The sequence below is a fragment of the Ramularia collo-cygni genome, assembly GCF_900074925.1.
Source record: "Ramularia collo-cygni strain URUG2 genome assembly, contig: RCC_scaffold03, whole genome shotgun sequence".
NCBI lineage: Eukaryota > Fungi > Ascomycota > Dothideomycetes > Mycosphaerellales > Mycosphaerellaceae > Ramularia > Ramularia collo-cygni.
The window spans coordinates 968,662-994,160 of record NW_019716257.1 but is presented as its reverse complement, the minus strand read 5'-3'; the positions used below and the strand labels follow the sequence as shown (position 1 = coordinate 994,160).

Below are 25,499 nucleotides of genomic sequence, written 5' to 3'. Positions count from 1 at the left end.
TACTGGAACAGCAGCATGATCGAAAACACATCATCCGAGGAGAGAGTCGGCTCTTCGCAACACTGCCTACTTTGTCCGTTCGTGAGCGCCGTTGTCACTTGACTGCAGGGAGAGCTGGCAAGCTTCACTTTCCTCTGCCCTCGGTGAGCATACATAGAACTGGTATCTTCACACTTGAATATTGATGCTCGCTCTGTTCTAGTCAAGATTCATCTAAACAATTCTGGCCGTTGCAGCTGTCGTTCTAAAATCGTCAATCGTGCCTTGTCGCCACCATACCCGCCATCATCCGACTTCGCAAACAATGCTCCGCCACCAATGCTTCCTGCTTGTCACTCCTCCGACTTCACTTCGAGTCCTTCGGTAGCAGCGCTGGGCTAGCTATTGGGCTGAATCTTCGTCGGAGGAAGAAGCACAGGCAGGTGATCATGACATAACTCTGGAGCAACTGAATGCAAGACCAGAAACCAAGGGGGATCAGGGGCTCCTTGCTGTACTCGTCGTGCTTCTCACATACATCCATAAACATGCTTGGATCGTCCGTGATTACTCCATCCAGTCTCCGGCGCACGCACCATTCCATTTTGTCCTTGTCGTTGACGGTCCATGCCAAAATTGGCCGATGGTATTCGTCCTGGCACTCCCGAATGAATTTCCTGCCGCCCGGAGCCATGAGAATGGGAAGTAGCATATTGAACCCAATGTTATCTATGCTGAAGAAATGTCGTGCATAACTTAGCTTGAATCCAATATGCATGACCGGGAAATGGGGCGAGTATTTCGATGCGAGTGGGAGATATTTCGCGGCCCAGCAGCCTAGCACAATTCGTTCGTCCCACCGCCGTTTCGGCGAGGGGCTGACACTCGCGATGGTAGACGCTATCAATCGCATTATATCGTCCGCATTGTTATCGAGCTTGATATCAAGCAAGAGCCAGATCTCMTCCATTCCTGGCCGGGCTAGATATTCGAGCAAATCCTTCAGCCTGGGCATAGTAACATGTGGTTGGGCAACAGTCTGGAGGTCTTTAATCTCATCCCAAGTCTTGTCGATGATTTTGTCTTTTTGGCCAAAACATCTCGACAAGGTTGGATCGTGGCTCAAAACAACGATATCATCCTGAGTGATGTGGACATCCGTTTCAAGAGCTTGGGCACCTGCCTTCAAAGCCTCGTCAAACGCAAGCATCGAGTTCTCCGGATATTTGGCCTTGAATCCTCTATGTGCGATGATACATGGCATCCGGCGCTTCCGGGCATCAATCCGCGGTTTGATAAAGGTAGCAGAAGGGAAAACAGAGGCATCTGGGATGATTGCTGGACTGTCCAACTGCTCCACGCCGGGCTGGACTGCAACGGGTGGGATCAACGGCTGCCTAGCCACCGCGGGTCCAGCAACGGCCATGCTTAAGAGTCTGGTGGAGAGGGGAACTTCAGAACACAGCGCAGCGGGCTGCGGCATTCAGGGCGACAGAGCAAGGTAGTCGGTGACTTATGAACATCGGCTTGAAGAAGGCAGCGAAGCCGGGATACGCAGCTTCCGATTTCTGCAGTCACTTGCAAGTTGCCACTTGCTTGGAGAGGACAAGCTCGACGATCTGATTACTTTACCTAGTCTATTCTAGCATGGAATGGCTGACGAACGGGCCGATCAGTAGTCCATGCGATATTGTAGAATTCTTCGATGGGACTACATAGAATGAGATGTCGGTATCCTCCCAGGTGTTTAGTTATGATCTGATGCTCCATGGTCACCGGACGCCTCTCAGAGACGGTTGGGTGCTCGTGAGTCTGCCCTCGTGGTCGTGGAGAAACCGATGGTGAGGTGGAACTTGGTTGGCGAAACTTGGTTGGYCCAGCTTCCAGGTCCGGTGCGGACCTGTGGACCCTTCCATCAAACCTTGTCAAAGTTTATGCTTACATCATATGGGTATTACAGCACAGTAAGGCACTTGCCAAATCCGGACCTCCGAGGCCGGCATCACCTCATTCGTGCGGAGCTGCACGTGGAGCTGGGAAAAGGAGGAGCGAGAATTCGAAGTTGAACTTGGAAGCTTGTCGGCTCTCCTCGCAGTTGAGCCAAGGCCATGCACTGTGTCAAGGAGCTACGACCACCAAAATAAGCAGTTTTGCGGAGAGCGAATTTCTGTGTTTCTTCCATTCTCGGAGCTGTGTTGTCGTGYAATGGTCCTTGGAGGGGTCGGTCTGCACATCGTTCAGCCACGCAGCTTTCCTGTCACACTTTGGCAGCTGTTGTGGCTGTGGCGTGGCGGTGTCTCCTCCATACCAGCTGCATACGGCCAAGTAATAATCCTACCAACGTCATTGCCATGACCAAATCAAGGCTCGAGCAATGCATTTAAGAACTCTACATCGACTTGGAATCTGATATATCGAACTTCTCACACCACCACACTACACAAACAATTCCTCTTCACTCCTTCCTATCATTCAACAATGGCAGTAGTACCACTTCAAGCATTCCAACCGCCTCTCGGTCCTCAGCCGGATAGTGCTCTCTATAGTCCCCATCAGGTCACCCTGTGCATGAGGGAGAAGGTGTTCTCGCTCACCGGGGACTCCTTCCACGTCAAGACGGTGGATGGCGCAGATGTCATGATTGTCAAAGGTGACATACTCCCGCAGGCTTTCTAGAAGGCTCACGTGCTAATTCCTCCCAAAGCGAAGAAATTGAGCATGCATCAGAGAAAGACCTTCACCGACGTACAAGGCAACGAGATCTTCACTCTAGCTAAGAAGACCCTTGCATTATTCAAGTCCTTCGAGGGAGAGTCTGTCGCCGGCCACAACTTCAAGATTGAGGGCAACTTCTCCATTGGCAGCTCCAAATCCACCATAACTTTCATCAACGCCGCGGACAGAACGCCCATCGAACTGCGCCTGAAGGGAGATTGGTTCGATCGCTCTGCAAACATCACCATCGGCGAAAGGCCTGTTGCATCCATCAGCCGCAGCTTTGCCAACGCTCGTGAGCTCTTTGGAAGCWAGCAGACGGTGGGAAATTTCCAATCAATTACGCAAAACATGCTGACATCGAAACAGTACTTTGTTACGATTGCGCCCGGAGTCGATATGTCTCTTATTGCGGCAWTCTGTGTTGCTCTTGACGAACGCGAGAACGAGAAGTGATGAGCTATGCCGGGTATGGTATTGCATGATTGACGAACACCACGGTCGAATAATGATGAGGCTCGATACCTAACGGATTCTTGGCGTTTAAGGATATGATATTTCGTAGATCAAATTACGACACTTTCCTGACGACAAACTCCATTCCATCCTCGTTTATGCTTCACTCGTTACAATATACACGTCCTCATCCAGATCATCAGCAAAAGTAAGCCTCGTTGGCAACACATACTTTGAGTGAATACCGCTTACTAAGCTTCCCGAAGAACAAATGTACGGCAATGTATTGGCGCCGTCGGTTATCGGTAAAGATACTATTGACCAAGGGACAGAATGTAAAGAATTAGCACCGTATGTTCAACCACATCATATTTTGGAAACAAGTTTCATTCCGGAAATGCTGTCGTGATGATGCGAGATTTCTTTCGTCCGTTCAGGGGCCACGAACGACAGCTTGACATAGTAGCAACGAGGCCATGGATTTAGAGACTACCAAGGAACGAGAAGCTACTTAATATGTTCATCTGGCGTCCTTTGATTGTTTCCTTGCCCAAAAATATGGTTTCGAAATATATGGCACCCTCAAAAACACTATCCTGAAACCGCGCGGCGGCTTACGGAGATTTTTAGAGTTAGCCAGTCTACGACGAGCAACATCTTGTCTGGTAAGCCAATCGACATGTTGAAGTCAGGCAAGGTACCTCTGTCTCGTAGCAAGCGACCCTTTCGAATAGGATGGCTTCCGCAGGGCGGCTTCGGCTGTTTCGTTAACAGACGGGAGTGGTACCTTATGGGCTCTCGTGGTCACCCAGTAGTGCTCCTGCTAGTTGGCTGCACTGAAAGTAACCGTGTGAATATGCGTCTGCCCGGTGCCTTGCGGATGCACTGTCCTCAATTACCAAATTCCCTTCCGGCGCCTTGCGAATGCACCGTCCTCAATGATGACCAAAATTCCCTACATGCGTCCTCAAATCCCAAACTCTACGTGAATCCATCCTATATGCCCGCACTCTCGTTTCCTTTCTTCCTCTTCCATAAAATACTTTCCACACGCCCTTTTCGTCACGCAACACAAAACCAAGACGTTCAGGCCGCCCAAATACTTTCAACAATCTCAACCATCTCCCCAACGACCACTCCCCACAAAGGTCACCACCGCGACCATGCCTGTCTCAGACAACACTCGCTTCGTGAAGCTCCGCCGCCCAGCCGTCTTCAAGGCCAAGGCGGAAGAAGTCGAGAAGAAGCCCACCCCGCGTGAGCTGGCCGCCGCAGAGGCGGAGATGAATGAGTTGATCGAGAAATATGTCCGCGAGGCCGTAAGTACTCCCAATCCCTCCAATCCTTGACAATTTTACTGACTGAAATTCAGTCTGTTCCGATCATGAAGTTCGAGTCGGATGAGGAGTGAAGGACGGGCAGTGAATGGGGAATGAGGAAGGGCAACGAGAATGTGACTGGCAAAGTGGGAGTTCCCTTTGGATTTTAGCAGTCGGGGCGTACATAAAAGCGGAATAAAGAATCTCTTAACCATTCTCATAGTGCCTTGGGCACGTAATTGTTTTTCTGGGTTGGATCTCTACAACCACAAGAAGCTTTGTCGTCCCAGAAGTCTGCCCCCTTGTTTACCCCACCCATCGATATCTGAAAGTCGCACCGCAGAAAGAGTCATCACTTCGCAGAGCTGTCAGCACGAGACATTATCAACGAAATTGGCGTCCTCAACTGTCTTCACTATTCCTTGACGAGCGACGCTGCCGATAGAGAGGATTCTATCAGCCCTCAAATCGTCAAATCTGCCGAGAGTGCGGCCTCGAAATGGTACAAACAAGAATAAGTGAAGAGTTTGGTCCCGGTAAATGATCTCAGACCGACTTTCTCACCAACCCTCGCAGATCTACAGCGTCTTGTCGCATCGGAGTGGTCAAACGCTACAATCCTAGCAGCCTCGAAACAGCGTATGTCGCCAATAGTAATACTCGGAAGCAATAGGAACCAGGTCTATTAGCTGCCGTCTTCTAGCGTTCTACCACTCCGCTGCGACAAGACGCTGTATACGGCGTTTTAGTGTGGGTCGTATCCGAGGAAAATGTGGACTGTGTTCGGTGTCCGTAGGTAGCGGGCGCAAAACTGCCGAGGACGATAAATGGTGAAAATCAAGCTTGCATCATCTCCTTGCGGTTCATCGATGACAGCACTCGGGGACAGGTGCCCATGACCATGACCACCGAAGTGATACGCCCTACCGGGAATCAAACGTACCTTCGATCGATGCCACTATGAATTTCATGTCGTAAAAAGAACAAAGTCTCCGTGTTTGGTCAATACGCGGGCGTCTTTCATCTTCATTGTCCCTAGAGGCGGAGCAGGGTTGGACCTCATGTTGGAAGTTACATCCGTGCGGACAGCGCGGCGGTTGTTCAAACAGAACCAGACCCAAATCTGCTCATGGGCCTTACCTCCATGCCTCTGATGATGGGTTCTGCTACATTCCAATGACTTCCTGTTACTGTTACTAGCGGCACCAAAAGCGTGCATCATGGCGGTGTGAATGTCAATCACAGCATCTGGTCCGGAGAGCGCGCTTCACAGCCTTTTCTGGACGGAGTTTCGTAGCAGGCCTGACGGCATTTGGAATCCAATTCTTGAAAATGCTGCACAGCCCATACGGTATTACACTTGATGTGAGACGGACTGTGCAGGAGTCCAACATTGGAGTCCTTTGTGGATGCTGGTTTGCTTCTTCCGTCTTCCATTGTCGGATACATGGAAGGAGGTGATGTTCGGGTCCCGACACGACGCCAGAAGCCGTGGACCCCTGCCGCGCCCTGCCTCGCCCCGCCGCCGCTGTCGGCCTCGGTTTGTCGGCCATTTCAAAGCACGCCAGCCACGGTTGTGATTACACAGCTCGAGTCTATATTCATTCATGTGCATTTTATAATATAATTCCTTGCGAGTCTCTGCATACCTCGAAAATGTCAGTCTTTCCTGCCCACGGCTCACCGCGGCCCTCCCAACGCTCCGGATTCGACTTTGACGCCGACTTCTCCAACAATGCCGCCGTGCCACCCCTCGTCAGCCCCGCACTCACGCCCTCCCACACACCTTTTCACGACGGTCAACGGCACGACAGACAGCCCGCCAGTGTACCCGTTGAACAGCCCGATCAGAAGACAACTGGCGATGCCGAGCCGAAGCTGCTGGAGAAGCTGCCCGAGGTGCACTGTGAGGTACGGGCACGTATCCCGACGACAACCGGCCAAGAAATGTTTCTACACCTGTACCGCAACAACGTAGACGAAAAGGAGCATTTGGCGATTGTGTTTGGTCCACACATTCGCAGTCGGAGTTTAGACGAACCACGGCCACATGAGACGGAGCGAGACCGCATGATCCGCGGCGCATATACCGGTACTTTGTTCCCTGGCCGTACCCATAGCCGACTTGATCAGATTCGGCAGGATGCAGGCGTGACGAAATCTCCTCATATCAACGGTTCGCCAGTGTCCCCAACTTCTCCCACAAAGGACTGGTCATACTCTTCCTATCCTTCGGAGCTAGGCCCACCATTGGTGCGCATTCATTCCGAGTGCTATACCGGAGAGACGGTGTGGTCCGCGAGATGTGACTGTGGAGAGCAATTAGACGAAGCAGCCCGTCTCATGTCGCTTCCCGCTCCCTCGCCTAGTACATCGCCAGCTCTTGAAGATGGCCCCGTAACGCGCTTGCCATCGTCAGGTGGCGTCATTGTCTACCTGCGACAAGAGGGGCGTGGAATCGGACTTCTTAGCAAACTGCAGGCATACAATCTTCAGGATCTGGGTCACGACACAATGGAGGCTAACATCCTCTTGCGACACCCTGGAGATGCAAGATCGTACGGTCTGGCGACGGCCATTTTGCTCGATCTTGGATTGGGTGGAGACAAGGGCATAAAACTTCTTACTAATAATCCTGAAAAGGTCCGCGCGGTCGAGGGACCAAACGGGGAAGTTCGTGTCGTTGAGCGGGTGCCTATGATTCCACTGGCATGGTCCTCAGGTGGAAAGGAGGGCGTTCAAGGCCCGGAAGTGGAGAAATACATCTCGACCAAGATCGAAAAGTTCAAGCACATGTTCTCGTCGTGAGCCCGCGAAGAGTCAGACGACCACCACAACCGGCCATCATAATGCTATGAGACAATCCGTCGCGGCTTCTGGGGACTAGATGAATTCATGCTGGTTGACCAGGCGAGATGTACGACGCCATATGTGCCTCTAGGAGCCCGAATACATTCTGTGCGAGCTGTACCTGCATAAGGTGAAGACCCTCAAGTAAAGAGAGCTGTGTGCAAGGAAAGGCAGCATTGGATTGATCTGTCGGTCGTGACGGGGTTTGCTCGAGCCAACGCAGCACTCCACTCCATTTGGCATTGGGAGGGACAAGCCTATGGCTGATATTAATAGTCGCAAGCTATATCCTGGCGTGATCGAAGCGGAGCTACATTTTGACATGGCTCAKCCTGGTTCGCGCCGAAGGAGGGCACCGGACAGATGTCCCGGGTCTGCAGACGAGAGCTTGGTACGATCCTAGCTGAAGGGAAGGAAGAGACAAAGTATAGCTACCATTGAAATATGTACAGATATACGAGCGCAAGCTCTTTGGCCTTTGAGTAGCTTTCGAGTATGGACAATACCTGTGAGATGTGCACACCCACAGACGAGGTAACCCTTTGACTCTCCGAGAGCTGTGAAATATGTCTCGATTGATGTTTAACGAGGGATGCTCGTCAAACTCCATATGATGCCCACTTTAAGCAAGCATATCCCATACCCAAAGAATCCAGAACAGAGCTATTTGCCTAAATCTAGGATCTGTTCACGGACTGACCTTGCCGACTTATTGCTGTCGGAGCCGAATACGAAGCTCACCATCTGCAGCTTGTCGCACCGACACTCGTCAAAAATTACACAGCCGCGTGGAAACCCTTGCAGACGCAGACGCAGACGCAGGACAGTATTTCCGAGTGAAGTCAGCGTAGTGGGAAGTTTGCTCTAGGCGGGCGCAGTGCGGCCCACTCATGTTAATATCGGCTAAGYACCCCRTCCGCAGATCCCACGTGGAGCTGGGATCAATTCTTCCACATCGCCCTGCATTTACATGGGTTCAGCCGGTGTTAGTTGTGTCGTCATTCGCTCTTGGAGAAGGAGCACATGTTCGAGGTGCTGGGACAAGGGGAGGCGTGCAAGGCACCGAGTGGGCGAGGAGATTTCCCACGGAAACGTGAAACGGACCATGTGCGTTGAGAAGCGCATTGATAGCGGACTTTCGTGCGAGAGCACGCTCGTAGGAGGCGAGACGTCATGGCGGCATCGCTAAAGGGCGATACGCAACCGATGAACGGCAAATCCACGGTCATGTCTTGATGCTCGTTCGCTGGAACTGCCGTGACTATGATGTACTCACGCGAAGGGCGAATACCAAGGCCAACAGAATTTCTTCCAGGTTCCTGCGGATGCAGTGTAATCTGTGGCGGTACCGCTTGCTTTGGCGGCACCAGTGTTGTGTTGTAACACGACGTGCAAGTCAGTTGGTGAGAACTCCTGTCGTGGCGAAGGGAAAAGAACATGAAAGCTAGGGCGTGCGGTACTTTGATTATACCTGTCGGAGGCTTTTATAGCACATTCCACCACGACGTGTGTAAGTGGCGCAACCACCCAAATTGGAGCGCATCGGCTTCATCTCTTGTGCCACCTGAGGTACCAACCGCTTTGTGTCTCCCCGACTCCCTTGCCTCATTATCCCCGCGACATCACCACACGAGGCTGTGCTCTTCGTCTTCGACCGTCGAACCCTCCGTTTCTGTTGTCAGTCCGCGACATTGATCGAACAAGAAGCAGTTGCAGCGGAGGATATCTAGCAAGTGCAGAGCACGAGAGCGATCTCGCAAGCGTGAGGTGACGGAGAGGTGGGCCTTTGACTTTTCTGAGCCGCCGCTAGAACATCCCATCCTACCTACCACCTCTATACACCGAGACATTGTTGTTGCTTTCGAGCCTGGCGAGGGCAACTGATGTGTCGCTTCACTCGCATTTGAGCTTTCAAACGTAGCCAGTACTTGCTGGAAGGTCTCTGAAATCCGGAGGCCGACTCGTGGGTTTGACTGCCCTACATTTCTCCGGAAGCCAAGCTAGAAGCTCGAAGCTAGGCCGTGCCCTAGAGCAACTCAAACATCGGCCTGGGACTACCGCATTGCTACCGGACATTCACAACTGGCACCACGAACTTCGCTTTGTACAGCTAGCTGATCACGTCCGACTACAGCGATAGGACAGATCTGACCAACACCGCGCCCCACACGCCCCGCTCAGCCTCCCCGGCATCGCGCAAGAGAGGACACCGCGCACCGCGGCGACGATAGTCGCAACGCGTCACATTTGAGCAGAGAGCCTCGCCGGACAATACAGCCTTCATTGTCGCCGTCACCGCCGGCCGATTGAGACACCACCCCTTCAGAGTTTCGCGCCGTGTATGGCCATTGGCGGCATCATGTGTTTCGGAAGCAGCAGCAAAGAGGACCCGGAAGCGAAGAAGAGCAAGGAGATCGAAAAGCAGTTGCGCGAGGACCAGAAGCGCTTGGCCAAGGAGGTCAAGTTGCTGTTGCTCGGTACGACGCAGTGTGGAGAAACATATATTGTGAATTGATAAATGCTGACATATATGTCAAGGTGCCGGCGAGTCTGGTAAATCGACGGTGCTGAAGCAGATGCGCCTGATACACACCAAGGGATTCTCACAATCTGAGCGGAAACAATGGAAGGTCACCATTTTTCAGAACTTGTTGCATGCCTTTCAGGTTGTATTTGGCGCAATGGAGGAACAAGAGGTCGAGTTTGCCGAGGAGAGCAATGTGGTGTGTCTATCTCAAGCGTGGTCGTTCGTGCTTGACTGACAGCTTTTAGCGCTTTGCGGAGATCCTCGCGGCTGATCCAGATATTGGTGCGGACGACCCAATGCCTCTCGACTGCCTCAATGCCTTCAAGAGCCTGTGGAGGGATGAAGGCGTGCAGCTCGCGATCAAGAAAGGCAACGAATACGCCCTTCACGACAACCTCACCTAGTTCGTAGACGACGTGCCGCATGTTGTGGGCATCGCTGATTGATATTGCCATAGTTACTTTGCGGACATTGAGAGACTTTTCGCCAAAGACTATCTTCCCACCGATCAGGACATCCTGCGAGCACGGCTCAGAACGACCGGCATCAGCGAAACCATATTCGAGACCGGCGCACTCACCTACCGCATGTTCGATGTTGGCGGACAACGATCTGAGCGGAAGAAATGGATCCATGTATTCGACAATGTGCAGGTCGTACTCTTCTTGGTTGCAATCAGTGGCTACGATCACGTCCTCATAGAAGACCGCAATGGCGTAAGTTGTTGATCCTCCCCATCGAGATTGCAATACTGACAATGATAGAATCAAATGCATGAAGCGTTGATGTTGTTTGAAAGCATCGCAAACAGCAAATACTTTGAGAAATCCGCTCTGATTCTCTTCCTCAACAAGATTGATCTATTCCGGGAGAAGGTCGCTTCCGGCCAATCGCTGATCAGGGAACACTTTCCCGATTATGCTGGCGTCGACACTGATGTGGAGGAAGGCATGCAMTTTTTCGCCAGGAAGTTCAAGAATCTGGTGCGGGATCCGGACAAGGATGCTTATGTTCATTTCACAAATGCCACCGACACCAACCTCCTGGACAAGACGATGAAGAGTGTGCAGGACATGATTGTGCAACGCAACCTGCACAACCYCATGCTCTGAGTTAGAATCCGAGTTTACTAAAACTTTTCGATGATGCTGCGGGCGAACGACTGATCGTATCGCCGGTGCATAAGCAGTGACTCCACTCCTCGATGCCACTCGAACTACGTATTCGCACGAGAATTTCGGTCCAGTAATGCTATGAGCAAAAGCCAGGAAGGAATATAAGCGAGGAGGCGGACCGCGAAGAGGCGGGTCTACGGAACTGATGAGCATCATCCGTTTTGGGTTTCTTCTTTTTGCGTGTGATCGTTGAGGACTGGGATTGCCATGAGCAGCGGCTGTTGTACTAGGAGTTACTCTTCTTCTTGAGAGTCTTCTGAAAGCGATTAGCGATCGTGCTTGGCAGCACAAAGGAACGAGACGGCTCATCTGGGAGTAGTCTCAGCGGACGGTATAGGCGTTGCCCGTTACCTAGACGAGCGCTTCAGGGCGAAAGATATTTCTGTTTTCAGCAGGTGAGTAGGCAGGTGTCCATATTCTAATATCTCGGGCGGCATTGCTCGGGCCTTCTAAGAACGTTCGAACTTGAAAGTATCAGCCGGTCCCGGTGACATGGATGTGGTAAGTCAAGTTTAGATCTCAATTCTGGTACCTCACATGTTGCAAACACTTGCTCATCAATACTTCGTGATGGAGGAGACAGTATCGAATATACACTAGTTTTTGACGTGCTCTCTTCATCATGGCACCTAGCTGCAGTCACTTGTTTGCTCGGCTCTAGCCTTCTTCTACTACTTGACAGCTACCTACCTAGCCATCCTTTCCGTCTACAAACATCACTTCAAACGAACATCATCTGATTCCGGCACGCACAGCCCTATCGGAGCATGGATCAACCTTTTAGTGTTGAGCTGTGGAAGCCGACCAGGCCTTGGGAGGCGTCCGATAATGTCTATGAGCATTCACGGGTCGAAGGTGTCTGTTCTCCCAATCTGGCCAACTGACGCGGAACACATGACTGACAATTTCAGCTCATTGCTCAACTCAATAAGGACAGTCTGGCGATTCTGCGGCATCCATACGATCCAAAGCTATGGCTCGACCGCGCACACACGCTGACTGATTTGCGATATCCTGAGTTAGCCGTGGGAGATGCCTACAAAGCCATCCTGCTTTGCAGACAAATCCTCGACAAACTGAAACGCCAACCACGCCTACGATCCGGTTGGGGTTGGGGGTTCTATATGCTCGACTTGCAGGTTGTGGATGAACCTGGACAGGCCGAAGAGCGACATTGGCGTTATGACCGGATCGTTGGCGTGAATCGGGAGGCTCATGACGTTCAGCGTGAGAATCTCTATCATGCGCCCATGTATGATGAGGGTCGTTTCGTTCCTCAGCCATACCCGTGGATGCGTACAGAGCATCTCACCAGGTCAGATGAGCTAGTCGAGTTACTCAATCTGGAGCTTTTGGAGGCCAGTAAGGTGTATGGAGTGAAGCCTGCGTGTGTTTTGAAGCAGTGAGTGAGGCACTTCAACGGACTGCCCGCACACTCGACTCGTACTGACACGCAGCTTTCACCTAGATATGCCTTTGGAAAAGGTGTGGGGCCTCGGGATGGCAAAGACTTGCTAGGTGTCTTTGCAAATCGCGACATTATAAAAGGGGGGACGGTCATGCTCGATACCAGTCGGACCTGGGTGAGTACTCTACAAAATGTGTATCATAATCCTGCTAAGAATCGCCAGGGCTGTAACGGACCAGGCCGTGATGGTAGTTCAGACAACTTGCATGGCGGTCTGGGCTGCCAGGAACCACTGCATCCAAATACCGAAGAGGATACTACAGACCAAGATTTGCGATGGATCCGAGACGAATGTGGCGTCAAGGMTGCGGATGTCATCTTGAAGTAAGTCGAATGGAAAGTCCCACCAAATGCTTGCTGATTGAAATGCAGATGTCGATTTCTACTTTGCGGCATATCTGATGGCGTCAGTCATCCATTGGATCATTCGACGATCGCCCGCCTCACAGCGACATACCGAGAAGGTAAGTGGCGCAGCTTTGTCCTCGAAGACGACATCGCTATCCCCTGCAAAGCATTGCAGCTATTCGGCATTGAYATCTTCGGCAACTCCGCATACGCAGATAGCTACGTGCTGTTCGTGATCATGTCGAGAATGGATAACAACTCTTGGTCTGACCCAGGAACTTCGAGCGTGAATGGTCTCTTCTCGTTGATCAATCACTCATGCGAGCCAAATTCGCAGTGGAAGTCTGAGGGCTCTCACCTCACCCTAAGAGTCACAGCTTCTCGCGACATCATCAAAGGTACGTTGGAAGCTTGAGAATGTTATACCTCGAGGGGAATTACTGACCGGTTTATGTCAACAGGGGAGCAGATCTTCATCGAGTACGACCAATTCATGAGCACCTCTCCGTAAGCAGGCCTGAATGAACAATGTAGGGCCGTCTGCCCCCAAAMAAGCCGTTGCTRACTTTTCATCCCTGTTATTAGACTTGAAAAGAGGAGAGCAAGGCTCCGCAAGTGGTTGGATCAGCCTTGCCAATGCACACGTTGTCTCCGAGAGGAAGCGGAAGCGAGTGGCTCTTCGCTAATCACGTCCGATCCTGACTGGGACTGCGAGGTCAAGCCTGTGCTGCCCGAGGACAACCAGAGCAACAGTCGACGAGAGAGTGCCTGAAAAGCTTGTCTTAAAAGTATTTGTTGATGCTTTCCGGCACAGTTGGGGTTGTATTGAGACCATACTGGTTGAATATAGGTCAAACCAGCAGGGCCGACTGAATTTTTGGCCATGTTGTATGAGAATCATCCAGATCCATAGTGAAAAGTCCATCAACTTTCAACTCAGCGGCTAGCGAAGTCTCCGCGTAAGACATTATGATCACGAACTCGCTTTGAGCATTTCGCAAGTCGCCGCAACCAAAAGATCTTAATGAGGAAATGACCGGCTTTTCGCTCAAACGAGCTAGATTTCTTCCATCTCTCCAATATAGCCCCCATCAGCCCTGGTCTTGCAGGATTCATGATGGCAATCGAGTGAAAAATCTCTCGCCCAATGATCCGATCCGGTATCTGTGGCCATTTACAGACAAACCGTGCCCCGAGCCACGTTGTCTTGGGTCCAAGACGGCTTTCATAACTCCTTGCCAATCGTCGGCTCAACCTCAATTCTGAAAATGTGCTTCCTCTGGGTGGTTGTCAATCTGCTCCWATCATCAAGATTCACTTGATACTTCTCACGAGACTTCGAAGATCGCCACCTTCAATCCATTCCTCGCCTTCGCCAGCAGTTCCTTGCCCATATCCATCACCCACCTCGCCGATGATTCGAGCAGGTCGGCCAGCCACGATGGTACCAGGCGGGACGATCATGTTGGGCGGGACCACTGTATTGGGCAGAACTTTGCTGTGCTCTTTCAGCATACTGAAAGCACCCAACACACAGTTCTCACCAATGTGCACGTGTGATGAGATGGTGGCAGACGACACATGAGTGCCATGACCGATGAAGACATTGTCTCCTATTCTCATGGGATAGTAGGACATTTTGCCGTGATGCATTCGCATGGGGGGATGTATTGAGCAATTTGTGGAAATAATGCTCGCTCTAGAAAAGGCCATCAGCATTCATTATATACGAGGATGTAAAGGAAATGGTTGTTTGTTCCAACTCACTTTCCGATGGTGATGGCAGTTGGAGGTGATTTTGGCGACTCACCGTCTGCAGATGGGTCCGGTATTCTTTGGAGATCGCCTCGCRGCTGCACACCTGCCATCACGWCGGATTTGCCGCCTAGCATGATGTTCGATTTGCCTTCAATGTGCGCGCGACGGGAGATTTTGTTGCCGGTGTCCTGCTGCATTTTAGAGGCTGTGTGTTTGAAAAGATGCATGTGCTTTCTCACGTACCGTCTCGATATACTCGGTCTTGGCTGAGCGCCGCACATTGGTTGTCGGTCGAGACATGCTGTGTCTTGTGATTGATCTCTCGTCGACGATTGTACGAACATGAAGTGTTTACTTCACTTGGTCACAACATTTGGATATTGATTGCTGGTCAGGAGATCTGTCACATGGCCACTACTTTCCCCACCGACGATCAGCCCCACTATTCTGGCCCATTCACTCACTCCGGGATCGCTCTGACCCCTAACTATATAACATCATTGATTCATGCTACAGACATCGGCCGTGTAAAGGATGTTCAAGAGCAGGTCTCATTGATCGTCATTAACCAGAGCGACGCGCAGCTGCTCAGGGTCACCGTTTCCATGGTGGCCAAGAAGAACAACATGATGAGCCATTGGAGGCGCGCTAAGCTCGAGTATGCCGATTCTTGCGAAACTGGCCTGGAGAAGGGCTATGAATCTATCAAGGAGATTGATACCCCCGATGATGACCAGAATCCACCAGAATCACTAGGAGAGGACTGGATGTCGCGGCTGAATGATGACAGACTCATGTCATCTCTGTCTATTCCCGGAACCCATGACAGTGCAACATATACGAGGCCGTGGCCATTTGTCTCAACCCAAGACTTGAGCATTCAAGAACAGCTCAACAGTGGGATCCGTTACTTTGATCTTCGAGTTGGACTTCGAAACGATGTGCCTGAGATGTGCCACGGAGTGGCCTTTCTTGGACTCCAGCTTTCAGACGTGCTGGATGTCATGTACGCATTTCTCGAGCAACACCCTCGGGAAGCCATCATTGTACAAATCAAGCAGGACAGGAAGGCTCAAAAGTCCACCATTCATTTTTCACACGCAATCGTTCAGGCAATCTCGCTTCGGAGGGAGCGCTGGCGCACCGCCAACACGACACCGACCCTAGCCGAGCTTCGCGGTAGAATACAGCTCTTCCGCCGCTTCACTGGTCCCAGTCTGTTCGCCTATGGGATCGACGTAAGTCAATGGCAAGACAATCCCGCAGAACCTTTTACCATCTGCAACAAGGTACAACTTGTCACCGTCCAGGATCACTATAGCTGTTCTGATCCGAAATCTCTGCCGTCTCTCATTGACAGCAAAGGAGGTGATGTTGCGAATTTATTGAAGCGTGCCGCCGAGGACCCGGATCCTGAGCACTGGTATGTGAACTTCACCTCGGCTTTCGAAGTCAATTTCTTCTTTCAGATACCGCCAAAGAGCATTGCCGTTGGAGGCTACTATCTCCTCAGATGGATCGACGGGATGAATGCCCGAGTCGAAGCATATCTTCAGGATCGCGCGGGAGGAAAGAGATATGGCATTGTGGCAATGGATTTCCCGGAGCTTGGAGCCAAGGAGTTGATTTCTCTGATTGTCTTGTCTAATTTCAAGAGGGAGAGCAACTTCCACAGGCGTCCGTTGTTAGTATTCCTCTGCCTTTCGATGCTAGTAGTCGTCTCCATACTTGGATATGGCAAGTGGCACCTTTGCGAAGACTTTGCACGCGATTTATCTCCAACCCTTGGACGAGTCGAATCTTGATCGACGCCGCACGTACGAACTTCGACAGCGCACACTAAGATCTCGATGCGCCACAATTCTTTGCTCTATCGCAGATCTCTACTGGGCACAATTCCGGTCAATGGAGACTGCTCACAGTGGCGCGACGGGATGAAGACTCCATTCGTTGTGAAATGCTACCCGCCTGTCGACGTGCAGCAAAGCACAACAAAAGAGGGCATGATTGCTCCTAGCATCAAGGCTCGCACGAGAGAGGGGCTAGTCCACTCGTTGACTGGATTTCCGAGCCCGGATTCAGCGCTCTCATGAGCTTATGCGCTATCAGTAGGCGCCATGTCRTCAGCACAGCTCTGCTTGACACTGGCAAAGCTACAACCGTCAGGAAACCTGCCATCGCTACCCTGGTTTCCCCACGCAAGGATCTTGTGTTGTTCACCATTAACCGTGCGGTCGCAAGCTATAGATCTGTCAGACGCAGCACTCACACGCCAGGGAAGTGGAGCGACTTACCAAGCCACATATTAGTCGCAGCGGTGAGCTGATGGTATATGGAACCACCATCAGTAATTATGAAGCTGGAATCTTTATAGTTCTTCTCCGCGCCAACACCAATGGCCACGCCGGATACATGGCCCTTGCTGACTTTCAGCTGATCGCTCAGAAGCTCTCTTAGACCGAGGATAGAAACTCACAGCGTCGCCAACAACCCAACCGTACTTTTCGCCATCGACATTGACAAAGCTGAGAGAGGCTTCCTGAGTCGTCCCATCTAGGATGACCAGACTTCCAGGCATTTGTGGTGCCTGTCCAACCACGACGAGATTCGTGTTGGATCCGTTCGCGATTGCTTTGAGCGAAAATACACCGTTTGGAGTGGTCATCTGGGTGCTGAAATCTCCATCACAAAGACTTCGCTTCGGAAGACTGGCCGAAAGAGCTGCCACTGCTGAAGTGAATATAAACGCTGTTCCTTTGTACATCTTGGACGAGGTTGTTGGAGGATTATGGAAACTTGCTTCCAGACCCCGCGACTGATGCAGTATATGCAGGGTCCGGTACACGCGCGTTGGTTACCGTGGTAGCACTCGAGGAATGGTATTTGCAACGGTTTGACAGCTTCGGAGAAAGACCTAGCCTTCCTAGATGTGTGACATTCGCAACACAAAGAACGGCTTCGTTCAACATAATGAGCTTCGCAAGTGCAAATAACCAGATGGTCGTCAAGTGCTGATGAAACACCTCACGTCATGAAGCGCCAGCAAGGCGAACTCAAGAATAAACCACGCCAAAATCTCATCGCTGATGTATGAGTTTGTGCAAATAAACGCCCTTCATCGCTGAATATCATCACACGCTCAATTATGCCCAGTATCCAAAGTCGACTGAATCCCCTTTTCTTCCCTCTGCTTCTCTCGACTCTCCGCACCCAACTCCTCTTCATCCTTGTTGTAAGCACCACGAGTACGTGCACCGTCACCGTTGGACACATTTGTACTCGTACCACTACTCGTAGCACCCATCTCGCCGTCTGCACCTTGTTGCGCTCTCTTCCTCCTCGCCATGACCACTTCCGGCCTCTCTGGCTGCCCTCCCATTGAACAGAGCACGGTATCCGAATCCGCAGTAGGCGAGTCCAAAACCATCAGCTCATGTTCCGTGAAGATTCGAGGTAWAATACACCAGCGCAGCGGAATAAGAGCCATGAWAACGACGGGGAATCCAATCGCCGCGATGGTCTGGGAGATTGCTACGCTGATCGCCACACCGATTAGTTGGAAAGAAGTGAAGTACAAAATCCGAGATTTCTTGAGAGTGTTGCGCGGATCTGAAGGTTCTTGGAATCGCTTCTCGCTCATGCAGTAGAGGATATTGCGGGTGGTGTTGAACCCTGGGATGCCACTCCAGCCGACCACGAAGAAGACTCCACCGAAGAGGCCGAGAGGCATTGTGTGGAGGACGATGAGTAGGGGGCCAGTCATGAGGCCAATGAAACCCAGCGTCATTAACCAGTGGGAAACACGCTGTTCGCGTACGAGAACCGCTTCGACTTTTTTGTGGTTGTGTGTGACCCATTCGGCGTTTGGATCGTCTTCGTGCTTTTCTTTGCTGATCTTTAGGGTGTCTTTGTACTCTACCAGGGAGTCTGTGTGTACGGGGGCCTGTGGAACGAGACCGTTGGGGAGGGGAATGCCGATGATGCCCGCGATGAAGGAGGTGCATCCTAAGAGGAAGAAGTCCCAGTGGAATCCCGCGGGCTTTTTCAATGGGAATTCCTTCGCTTGTGCTGTGAGGGAACTGACGTTGTGATCGTAGTAGAAGAGTAGAGTCAGTAAGATGCCGATTGGAAGAGCGACGAAGACCCATTTCGCTTCAAGGTTCCAGAAATCAATCAACCAGCTGCGATCTTGTGTTGGGTAAAATGCACGGGTTATTGGGACTCTCGGCAAGTTTGCATCCTTGATTCGACCGGGGATATGGGAGAATCCTGTCCAGAAGATGGTGGCGATTGGGTATGCGTAGTCCGAGAGCAGCTTTCGCACCCAAGGTCTTACAAAGATCGATCCGCCCATGTCTTCCAACCACCACACTGTGGCCCAAAAGGACAGCGCAATTACAATTCCCAGATAACCTCCGGCCGCACCTCCTGGTTCGTCAAAGTTGGCCACGAGTTCTTCAACACCCTTGACTGTCGAGTGTGTTAGTTGCAAGCGTCTCTCAACGATAATCAAGAACTTACTCATGTAAATGATCGACACATAGGTGCCAAAAGCGTTGCTGGAGAAGTCCGTGATATATCGCATATAGTCGCACAGATTAAATATCGCAGCGATCCAATGCGTGATAGCCGCCCAGATCGACACCCAAGCAATAAACTGAGGATACAGCTCCCGGATACCTTGCTGTATGCAAATATCATAGATCGTATAGTTGAACAGCGAAATCAAACCAGTTATCCCAACCACCGTCAACGGCTGACAGGATAGCGTGCTGAAAACCAGAGCAGCAAGAGCTGAAGCGAAGAGTCCTTCGTTGATTCCAAAAAAGTCATCCGTTCGTCTCATCATATCCAGTTGGAATGCCAGTGCAGGTAAGAGGTTCACGAAGAAGATCCGTACGGTTCCCGCACACGTTCGATAGTTGAAGCCGTCGACAACGTCGCTCCAGTAGTAAGGTAGACGTCGTCGGACATCCCAATACATTCCTCGAAAAGGTCGAAGCATGCGATAACTCTTCCATCCTGTGAGACCGTCCCAGGTGTAGGGATCATCGGCGAAGGACTTGTCAGGTCCTGTCATGTTGTCCGTTGTGGTATGTTCTTGCCGGAGAACAATGGACCATCAATCGGGGCAAAAGTGCACTGTCTGAATGGAGTGATATCAACAAACGACTCGCAGGGTTCGTAAGGTAGAGAGACCCATATATATCAACCACACCGACAACCAAACTTCGCTTCTGCAAGGATTGCATCAGCGGTCCTTGTGTAGAGGTTTTTTAAGGTGCGCTAGTGTATGGTTGGAGCGAGGTTATGGGTAGGTTGCCACTACAGGCGGGGCGCCAAGAGAAAACAAAAGTTGACATCAATGGAAGAATCGTTGGAGTTGCGGGTCATATTGAGCCTTTTCACTGAAGGTGAAGTTGAACGTACGTCTTGATTGATATCAGTCATCCTGACTGCTTGATACGCGCGATGCCAGCATTTTGGACTGTGTGGTGCTTTTCAAGCGTTGAAACGAAGAATGCCCGATGAGATTCTGCTCGGGCAGAATTTAATCTCTCAGGGTCATCTGCAGGGCTTGGAGGTCGAACGTCGCTGTGCCTTAGTACCATGCATAGAGGATCACAATCGCTACTCTGGCAGTACATCTGGGCTTCTCCTTGTGATAATCCAATCACTCGACATCACATCGCTGAGTTGTGCGTCCGCGTTCCCTGTGAATCGCCACGCCGAACCCAAACACTCCCGTCTCACAAACCAGACCACTGTTGTCACCACAGTTCCTCACCTTTAGCGTACTCATCCCATTCCTATCGCATGCCAACAAAAGTCTTCGCTTCCGGATCCAATGGCATGAGGGTATCGGCATCCATTCTATGCACAGTGCTGTAACTTTTCTTGGAAGAGACATTGCTCCTCACTGTGATAAATCTACCAATCAGCCGCACAAGCATGTTCTTCAAACTCCGGCAGTAATTGCCTTTATATGGTTAAACATGTCGTGAAGAGTTCTCTAGCAATCGCACAACTTGTCTTGAAACAATGAATCACGAACTCGTAGTAAGAGACGAGCAATGCTCCGCCGTAGTTTACGGGTCCGAGGGGCCTCTCTAGGACAATGCCTATCAGTAAGTGTAGCCAAAACTCTGAATCCGTAAAGATTAGGTCTTTTCTCAAATTGCGTGGTTGGAATCAGCTTCATGGGTTAATGGGGACCTCGATTGGAGACGTGTTGGCGTACCACACTGCGGTGCGATGGTGGGAAAGTTGGAAAATCTCTTTCAGGAACGCGATCGGTTGGTGTTTCCCGGGATGAGAAGCTAGGGCTTGGACAGAGATTCTATGGTTGACCATGGAGGCTTTCGTCTGCTTCTGCTTCCGAAGGGGTGGATTAAACAATATGGTGTCCAATTTGGTGATGATGAAACTCCGTTGCGAGGAGAACGGTAGATATCTGCAATTTCAGTGGCATTGGCTGGACTAATTCTGCCAATGGTGAGGTTTCCGAGATACCGAGAATAGCTTTGTCTAAGTCGTYGAGAGATAGCACGCAGGCTTTCGTGAGATTTCTCCGTTCGGGGTGAGGGATGAAGTGAGATATGGGGGTTTCGAATATTTTCATGAAGATGGAAATGAAGACATTGTTAGTCTGGGACGCCTACTGTATTCCTGACTTTCCTGTGAACGGGCGTGTTTGCATGTCGGTCTACTATACGGATCTTCCGAGGAAACTCAGAGGTAAGGTATGGAGGGTGATCGGACCGTGCACGACGCTAGAACATGCCCAATACGGGAGAATGCCGCCCGCTACCTCCTACGTCATAGCCGAATGCCGCCGCAGATGGAGCTGGAGATGGAGCTGAGCTGGAGCTCACATCACTCCACGATGAGTTCACAGTACAGTAAACAGGTATTTCCCCTACTCTTTGGCCAGCTTGCAATCGCATCAGAAACAGAAACAATTCCACAGACCAACACAATCACAATGGCAACTCTCCGTACTCTCCGCCCATTTTTCCGCACCGTACCCCGCCAACTCCACCTTTCAGCACCGACATCTCGTTTTCTCAACACAGCAACAGCCCCATCCCTCTACAAAACCACGGCAACAGTCACAGGAGCTCGCAATGGACACATTGTCGGCGAGAATCTCGATCTTCACCTCTCAATGCCGAAATCCTTGGGCGGTTCCGCAGGAGCCAACAAAACCAACCCGGAAGAACTTTTTGCAGCTGGTTACGGAGCCTGCTATCAGTCCGCTATGWACCTCGTCGCGGCAGGAATGGGAATCAAAATGCCTTCCAAAGCTGAAGACAGTATTGTCGAGACGACGGTGCATCTCGTGGGAGATTTGAAACAAGGGGACTTGGGGATTCGGGTGGATATGGTTGTGAAGGTCAAGGGAGTTGAGAAGGGGGATTTGGAGATGTTGGTAGAGAAGACGAAAGAGGTTTGTCCGTACAGCAGGGCTACGAAGGGAAATGTGGCGACGAATGTGAAGGTTGTGGYTTTGTAGGAAATGTGGTGGTGTAGCACGTAAATGTAGGTTGGATTCTTGGTTTGGTGAAGGTGTTACTTTCTTTCCCACTAGCTAATGATAGACCTCACATACGTGTGCATCATGGTTATCAATCTGCTGACCTCTTAGTTCGTCTTCGCCACTGCCTTATTCTAGGCTAAAGCGCACAAGCCTCGCTCGTACGCCATCCTTCGTTTCATCCCTAAGCCTTGACAAGCTTGCCATTACATCCCACTGGCTCGGACTATCTTACTACATTCGAGAATTGCGCAGCTCATGTTTGCCGTTGACTGCCGACAGAGATCTCATGATCAGTTTAACCGTATGGATCGATCCAGACCAACGGGTCTTTAACGGCATCCCTGTCAACATCCCCACGATAAACGCAGAATTGAACAGGGACTGGCAATCTTGTATCATAAGACATGCCTGCCAAGCACGGAATGATTCCTAAAGTCACACCACCAGCGGAGATGCGACTTGAGAATCTGGAGCGAAAGGCACAAGGCCAGAGAACTGAGCAGGGGTAGTGAGGGATGCTGTCATATCTCGACAGGCAAGGATTTGGGATGTGCAACTTTGCCGTGTTTTAATACCAACCACTCACGTATAGATTCTCACAGCCTTTCCCGGTCTGGAGAACTGGGATTCGCTGCCGGAGAACTTTTCTGAGACCATACACATGCGCCTTTCACACGTGAGTTTACACCAACCTCTCCAACCCCAACGGGAAAAGCATGATAAGAATGCACGGGGAGGATGACCACACATCCACCACTAACTTTCATCGCCAATCTAGACTCCCTTTCATCCCTTTCCTCCTTCACAATGCATAATAGCAGTACAAATGCGAAAGCCCCTCATCTCCAACTCTACGACACGCTCGAATCAACCGCCATAGCCTTTGTCAATTCCCTCGTAGCTCGCCGCTTCTCCCACCAACCAGACTACAGCCGCCTCTGGGAGGTCGCCGCTCCCAGCTTTCGCATATCCTTTGCGCCCGCAAGTTTCGCAGACACGTCTCCCACACTCGGGGAAGCCTACGATATGCCCTCCTACTGCGATTTGATCCGACGTAAGAACAAACCTCTCTCGCTCACACGAATCTTATACGCGCCCATGTGCACATGTTCCGTGTGAGATGTTCTCACTGATAAACTAAGATGTCCTGGCAGGTATGACAGCAGGCAATCATCTCCATGTCTCCGACGCACGCCTCCGAGATGTCACAGTCGATGTGAAGAAATGCACGGCCGTGGTCAGGGCGGAATATTTTTTGCGGGTGGATGACCCGATTGGGGATCTTTGTGGGGAGAGTCTGGGCAAGGGCTTTCGGGAGAAGGGTGCAGGCGGGAATGCTGGGACGACGTGTGTGAATGAGACGGTRTACTTTTTGCAAATGACGGAGAAGGGGGATAAGATCTTTGACGTGGTGCAGTGAGTGCTTCCTTCTCTTTCCTATGTTCTTATTTGTTTCATCCCGAGAGGATGTTTGTGCTGATCTTTGGTGGCAGATATGTGGATCCTATGGCGATGAACAGTGTGAATGAATCGGTGGTGAGGTTAGGGAGGGAGAATTACGATGAGTCGGCTTTGTTTTGATGGAGTATTGGGAATGGAACTGGAGTTTTGGTCGGTGATGTGACTTTGGGATTGGGGAGCATGTCATCGGGGCGTGATACCATTTGCATAAAATGCATATAGCAAAAGATTAGATGCTAGGTAATGATTGCAGGTCAATTGTCAAAGAGATTGATGATAACTTACCTCTCGACCAAGGGCTGGTGAAATTGAAGATTGCCGCCTCTCCTTATGGTGTCTCGACGACAACGCTCGCGAATAGGTGGCCGTAGGCATAAAAAGCAGCAGCCTTGCGGAGAGTCAAACACGGAGGATCGAATAAGTATCTTATCGAAGAATGTCTTCTTACCTTAATTGTGCTGTGCCTGCCACCTGGGCATCAATCCCACCAGCCCTCCGACCTCGTACCCCGCTCGTATCGCGAAATTGCGTCGCGTCTTCCCAGTTTAGCGCGTCATCCCATAACAGCACGACGTCCTCCACAACACTTGCCGATGAAAATGTAGAAGATGGCGGGAGCGCAAACGATCAAACAAGCAAAAGCCTCATTTGCAGCGCGCGGTCGACCATCGCTGAACGCGCAGGAACAGCGACAATTGGAGCGGGGATTGGAATTGGAGCAGCGGGCAGAGCGGGCCAAGGAGCAGGAGAAGCGGAGGGTGGCGGCGGCGAAGAAACGAGCGGAGAATGAGCGGAAGGGGCAGAATGATCGACAGAGGGCGCTGTTGGGGACACAGAGGAGGAAGGATCGCTTTGGGTATGTGAGCAGTCAGTTTCATCTCGGCGCTTTTCTCAACAAGAAGAAAGTGGAGGTGGAAGAGACGGTGGTGGAGGAGGAGGACGTTGACGAGGAGGATTTGTTCGGGGATGATGGACTAGACGACGAAGTCATGTTGAACGCATTGGATGCTCCTGTTGAGCATGCAAGATCGGATTCGGTGGTGATGATGCCAGTACTTGCACCTCCCACAATCCGACGTTGGCAATCTGCTCCGGTTGTAGAAGACCTGGATCGGCTCTGGGACGACTTGGAAAGTAGCACACAAATTGCAAGGGAATTGGCGGGGAATGAGGACGATATGGAAATGCCAGTCAAGAGTGCATCGACTAGGAGTGCTTCTTTTGGTTCCCTTGACTTTGATCTCACGGCAGATGATCTAGATCAACTGGATCCTCCAAACGCTTCGAGGCAGGAACAATATTCTTTTGGTTCCGTTGATTTTGATCTCACGGCAGACGATCTGGATCGGCTGGATCCTCCAAACGCGTCGAGGCAGTGAGGGAAGAGATCAATGCACGACCACCTCCGCCGCCACCCAAAAAAAGCAACGATACCGCATCCCGTTGTCCCAACGAGGCAGCAGGGAAGGGCGAGTATGGAAGCAATGCAGTCGAGAAGATCGAATGCTACGAATACCACTGTGCAACCGCTGCAATCAAGAACATGGAACACTGAACACTCTCAAGCAGCCACCTCAAGCGAGAAGTTCAGCGTCTTGGTGGGTTTGGATATCCTCTATTGGAAGATTTACATGCCTGACTCCATTCCGGCGATCGCAAATTTGCGATATTCTTCATCTCGAGCTATTATCCTTGCCTTAGCTTTATGGATTAGGGTGCATTCTTGAATACGCATTCGGTAAGTAATTGAGTCTGTTAGTAGTCTCAGAGTTTCTAAGTTATTTGGTTCTAATACTTGATATAGACGTCTTTAACGCCTGTAAGATATCTAGTCTCTACCTACTTAGGTAGAATTCTTATTCCGAGAATGATCTATAGTGCTGCCTAGGACTATAGTTCTATT

The 25,499-nt window shown here is 51.0% G+C and overlaps 15 protein-coding genes; 10 read left to right on the top strand and 5 right to left on the bottom strand.

Annotated features, from left to right (window-relative positions):
- Positions 1-346: 346 nt before the first annotated feature.
- Positions 347-1,405, bottom strand: RCC_02745 (related to glycerophosphoryl diester phosphodiesterase family protein; the record flags this gene model as incomplete). Its single annotated transcript, XM_023768036.1, has 1 exon — positions 347-1,405. The coding sequence occupies one exon, from the start codon at positions 1,403-1,405 to the stop codon at positions 347-349; it is 1,059 nt and encodes a 352-aa protein (XP_023623804.1).
- A 1,052-nt stretch (positions 1,406-2,457) lies between these two features.
- On the top strand, positions 2,458-3,150 carry RCC_02744 (related to DUF567 domain protein; the record flags this gene model as incomplete). XM_023768035.1 has 3 exons in its annotated part: positions 2,458-2,629; positions 2,684-3,015; positions 3,064-3,150. The coding sequence occupies 3 exons, from the start codon at positions 2,458-2,460 to the stop codon at positions 3,148-3,150; spliced, it is 591 nt and encodes a 196-aa protein (XP_023623803.1).
- A 1,163-nt stretch (positions 3,151-4,313) lies between these two features.
- Positions 4,314-4,561, top strand: RCC_02743 (uncharacterized protein; the record flags this gene model as incomplete). XM_023768034.1 has 2 exons in its annotated part: positions 4,314-4,469; positions 4,523-4,561. The coding sequence occupies 2 exons, from the start codon at positions 4,314-4,316 to the stop codon at positions 4,559-4,561; spliced, it is 195 nt and encodes a 64-aa protein (XP_023623802.1).
- Positions 4,562-6,125: 1,564 nt separating this feature from the next.
- Positions 6,126-7,277, top strand: RCC_02742 (related to bifunctional GTP cyclohydrolase II/3, 4-dihydroxy-2butanone-4-phosphate synthase; the record flags this gene model as incomplete). Its single annotated transcript, XM_023768033.1, has 1 exon — positions 6,126-7,277. One exon carries the CDS (start codon positions 6,126-6,128, stop codon positions 7,275-7,277), a length of 1,152 nt encoding a protein of 383 aa, XP_023623801.1.
- Positions 7,278-9,678: 2,401 nt separating this feature from the next.
- On the top strand, positions 9,679-10,958 carry RCC_02741 (probable G protein alpha chain; the record flags this gene model as incomplete). XM_023768032.1 has 5 exons in its annotated part: positions 9,679-9,796; positions 9,858-10,042; positions 10,092-10,249; positions 10,304-10,562; positions 10,611-10,958. 5 exons carry the CDS (start codon positions 9,679-9,681, stop codon positions 10,956-10,958), a joined length of 1,068 nt encoding a protein of 355 aa, XP_023623800.1.
- An 891-nt stretch (positions 10,959-11,849) lies between these two features.
- Positions 11,850-12,817, top strand: RCC_02740 (uncharacterized protein; the record flags this gene model as incomplete). XM_023768031.1 has 3 exons in its annotated part: positions 11,850-11,876; positions 11,933-12,423; positions 12,490-12,817. 3 exons carry the CDS (start codon positions 11,850-11,852, stop codon positions 12,815-12,817), a joined length of 846 nt encoding a protein of 281 aa, XP_023623799.1.
- Positions 12,818-12,871: 54 nt separating this feature from the next.
- Positions 12,872-13,023, bottom strand: RCC_02739 (uncharacterized protein; the record flags this gene model as incomplete). XM_023768030.1 has 2 exons in its annotated part: positions 12,872-12,887; positions 12,947-13,023. The coding sequence occupies 2 exons, from the start codon at positions 13,021-13,023 to the stop codon at positions 12,872-12,874; spliced, it is 93 nt and encodes a 30-aa protein (XP_023623798.1).
- A 52-nt stretch (positions 13,024-13,075) lies between these two features.
- On the top strand, positions 13,076-13,348 carry RCC_12002 (uncharacterized protein; the record flags this gene model as incomplete). XM_023768029.1 has 2 exons in its annotated part: positions 13,076-13,235; positions 13,299-13,348. 2 exons carry the CDS (start codon positions 13,076-13,078, stop codon positions 13,346-13,348), a joined length of 210 nt encoding a protein of 69 aa, XP_023623797.1.
- An 803-nt stretch (positions 13,349-14,151) lies between these two features.
- On the bottom strand, positions 14,152-14,895 carry RCC_02738 (related to dynactin; the record flags this gene model as incomplete). XM_023768028.1 has 3 exons in its annotated part: positions 14,152-14,536; positions 14,605-14,783; positions 14,839-14,895. The coding sequence occupies 3 exons, from the start codon at positions 14,893-14,895 to the stop codon at positions 14,152-14,154; spliced, it is 621 nt and encodes a 206-aa protein (XP_023623796.1).
- Positions 14,896-15,002: 107 nt separating this feature from the next.
- On the top strand, positions 15,003-16,400 carry RCC_02737 (uncharacterized protein; the record flags this gene model as incomplete). The annotated part of the gene is made up of 1 exon (XM_023768027.1): positions 15,003-16,400. One exon carries the CDS (start codon positions 15,003-15,005, stop codon positions 16,398-16,400), a length of 1,398 nt encoding a protein of 465 aa, XP_023623795.1.
- A 290-nt stretch (positions 16,401-16,690) lies between these two features.
- Positions 16,691-17,260, bottom strand: RCC_02736 (uncharacterized protein; the record flags this gene model as incomplete). XM_023768026.1 has 3 exons in its annotated part: positions 16,691-16,836; positions 16,890-17,013; positions 17,072-17,260. The coding sequence occupies 3 exons, from the start codon at positions 17,258-17,260 to the stop codon at positions 16,691-16,693; spliced, it is 459 nt and encodes a 152-aa protein (XP_023623794.1).
- A 474-nt stretch (positions 17,261-17,734) lies between these two features.
- On the bottom strand, positions 17,735-19,675 carry RCC_02735 (related to human band 3 anion transport protein; the record flags this gene model as incomplete). XM_023768025.1 has 2 exons in its annotated part: positions 17,735-19,065; positions 19,117-19,675. 2 exons carry the CDS (start codon positions 19,673-19,675, stop codon positions 17,735-17,737), a joined length of 1,890 nt encoding a protein of 629 aa, XP_023623793.1.
- Positions 19,676-21,580: 1,905 nt separating this feature from the next.
- Positions 21,581-22,111, top strand: RCC_02734 (probable organic hydroperoxide resistance protein; the record flags this gene model as incomplete). Its single annotated transcript, XM_023768024.1, has 1 exon — positions 21,581-22,111. One exon carries the CDS (start codon positions 21,581-21,583, stop codon positions 22,109-22,111), a length of 531 nt encoding a protein of 176 aa, XP_023623792.1.
- Positions 22,112-22,942: 831 nt separating this feature from the next.
- Positions 22,943-23,716, top strand: RCC_02733 (uncharacterized protein; the record flags this gene model as incomplete). XM_023768023.1 has 3 exons in its annotated part: positions 22,943-23,189; positions 23,290-23,551; positions 23,629-23,716. 3 exons carry the CDS (start codon positions 22,943-22,945, stop codon positions 23,714-23,716), a joined length of 597 nt encoding a protein of 198 aa, XP_023623791.1.
- A 488-nt stretch (positions 23,717-24,204) lies between these two features.
- Positions 24,205-24,975, top strand: RCC_02732 (uncharacterized protein; the record flags this gene model as incomplete). The annotated part of the gene is made up of 1 exon (XM_023768022.1): positions 24,205-24,975. One exon carries the CDS (start codon positions 24,205-24,207, stop codon positions 24,973-24,975), a length of 771 nt encoding a protein of 256 aa, XP_023623790.1.
- Between the last annotated feature and the right edge of the window lie 524 nt (positions 24,976-25,499).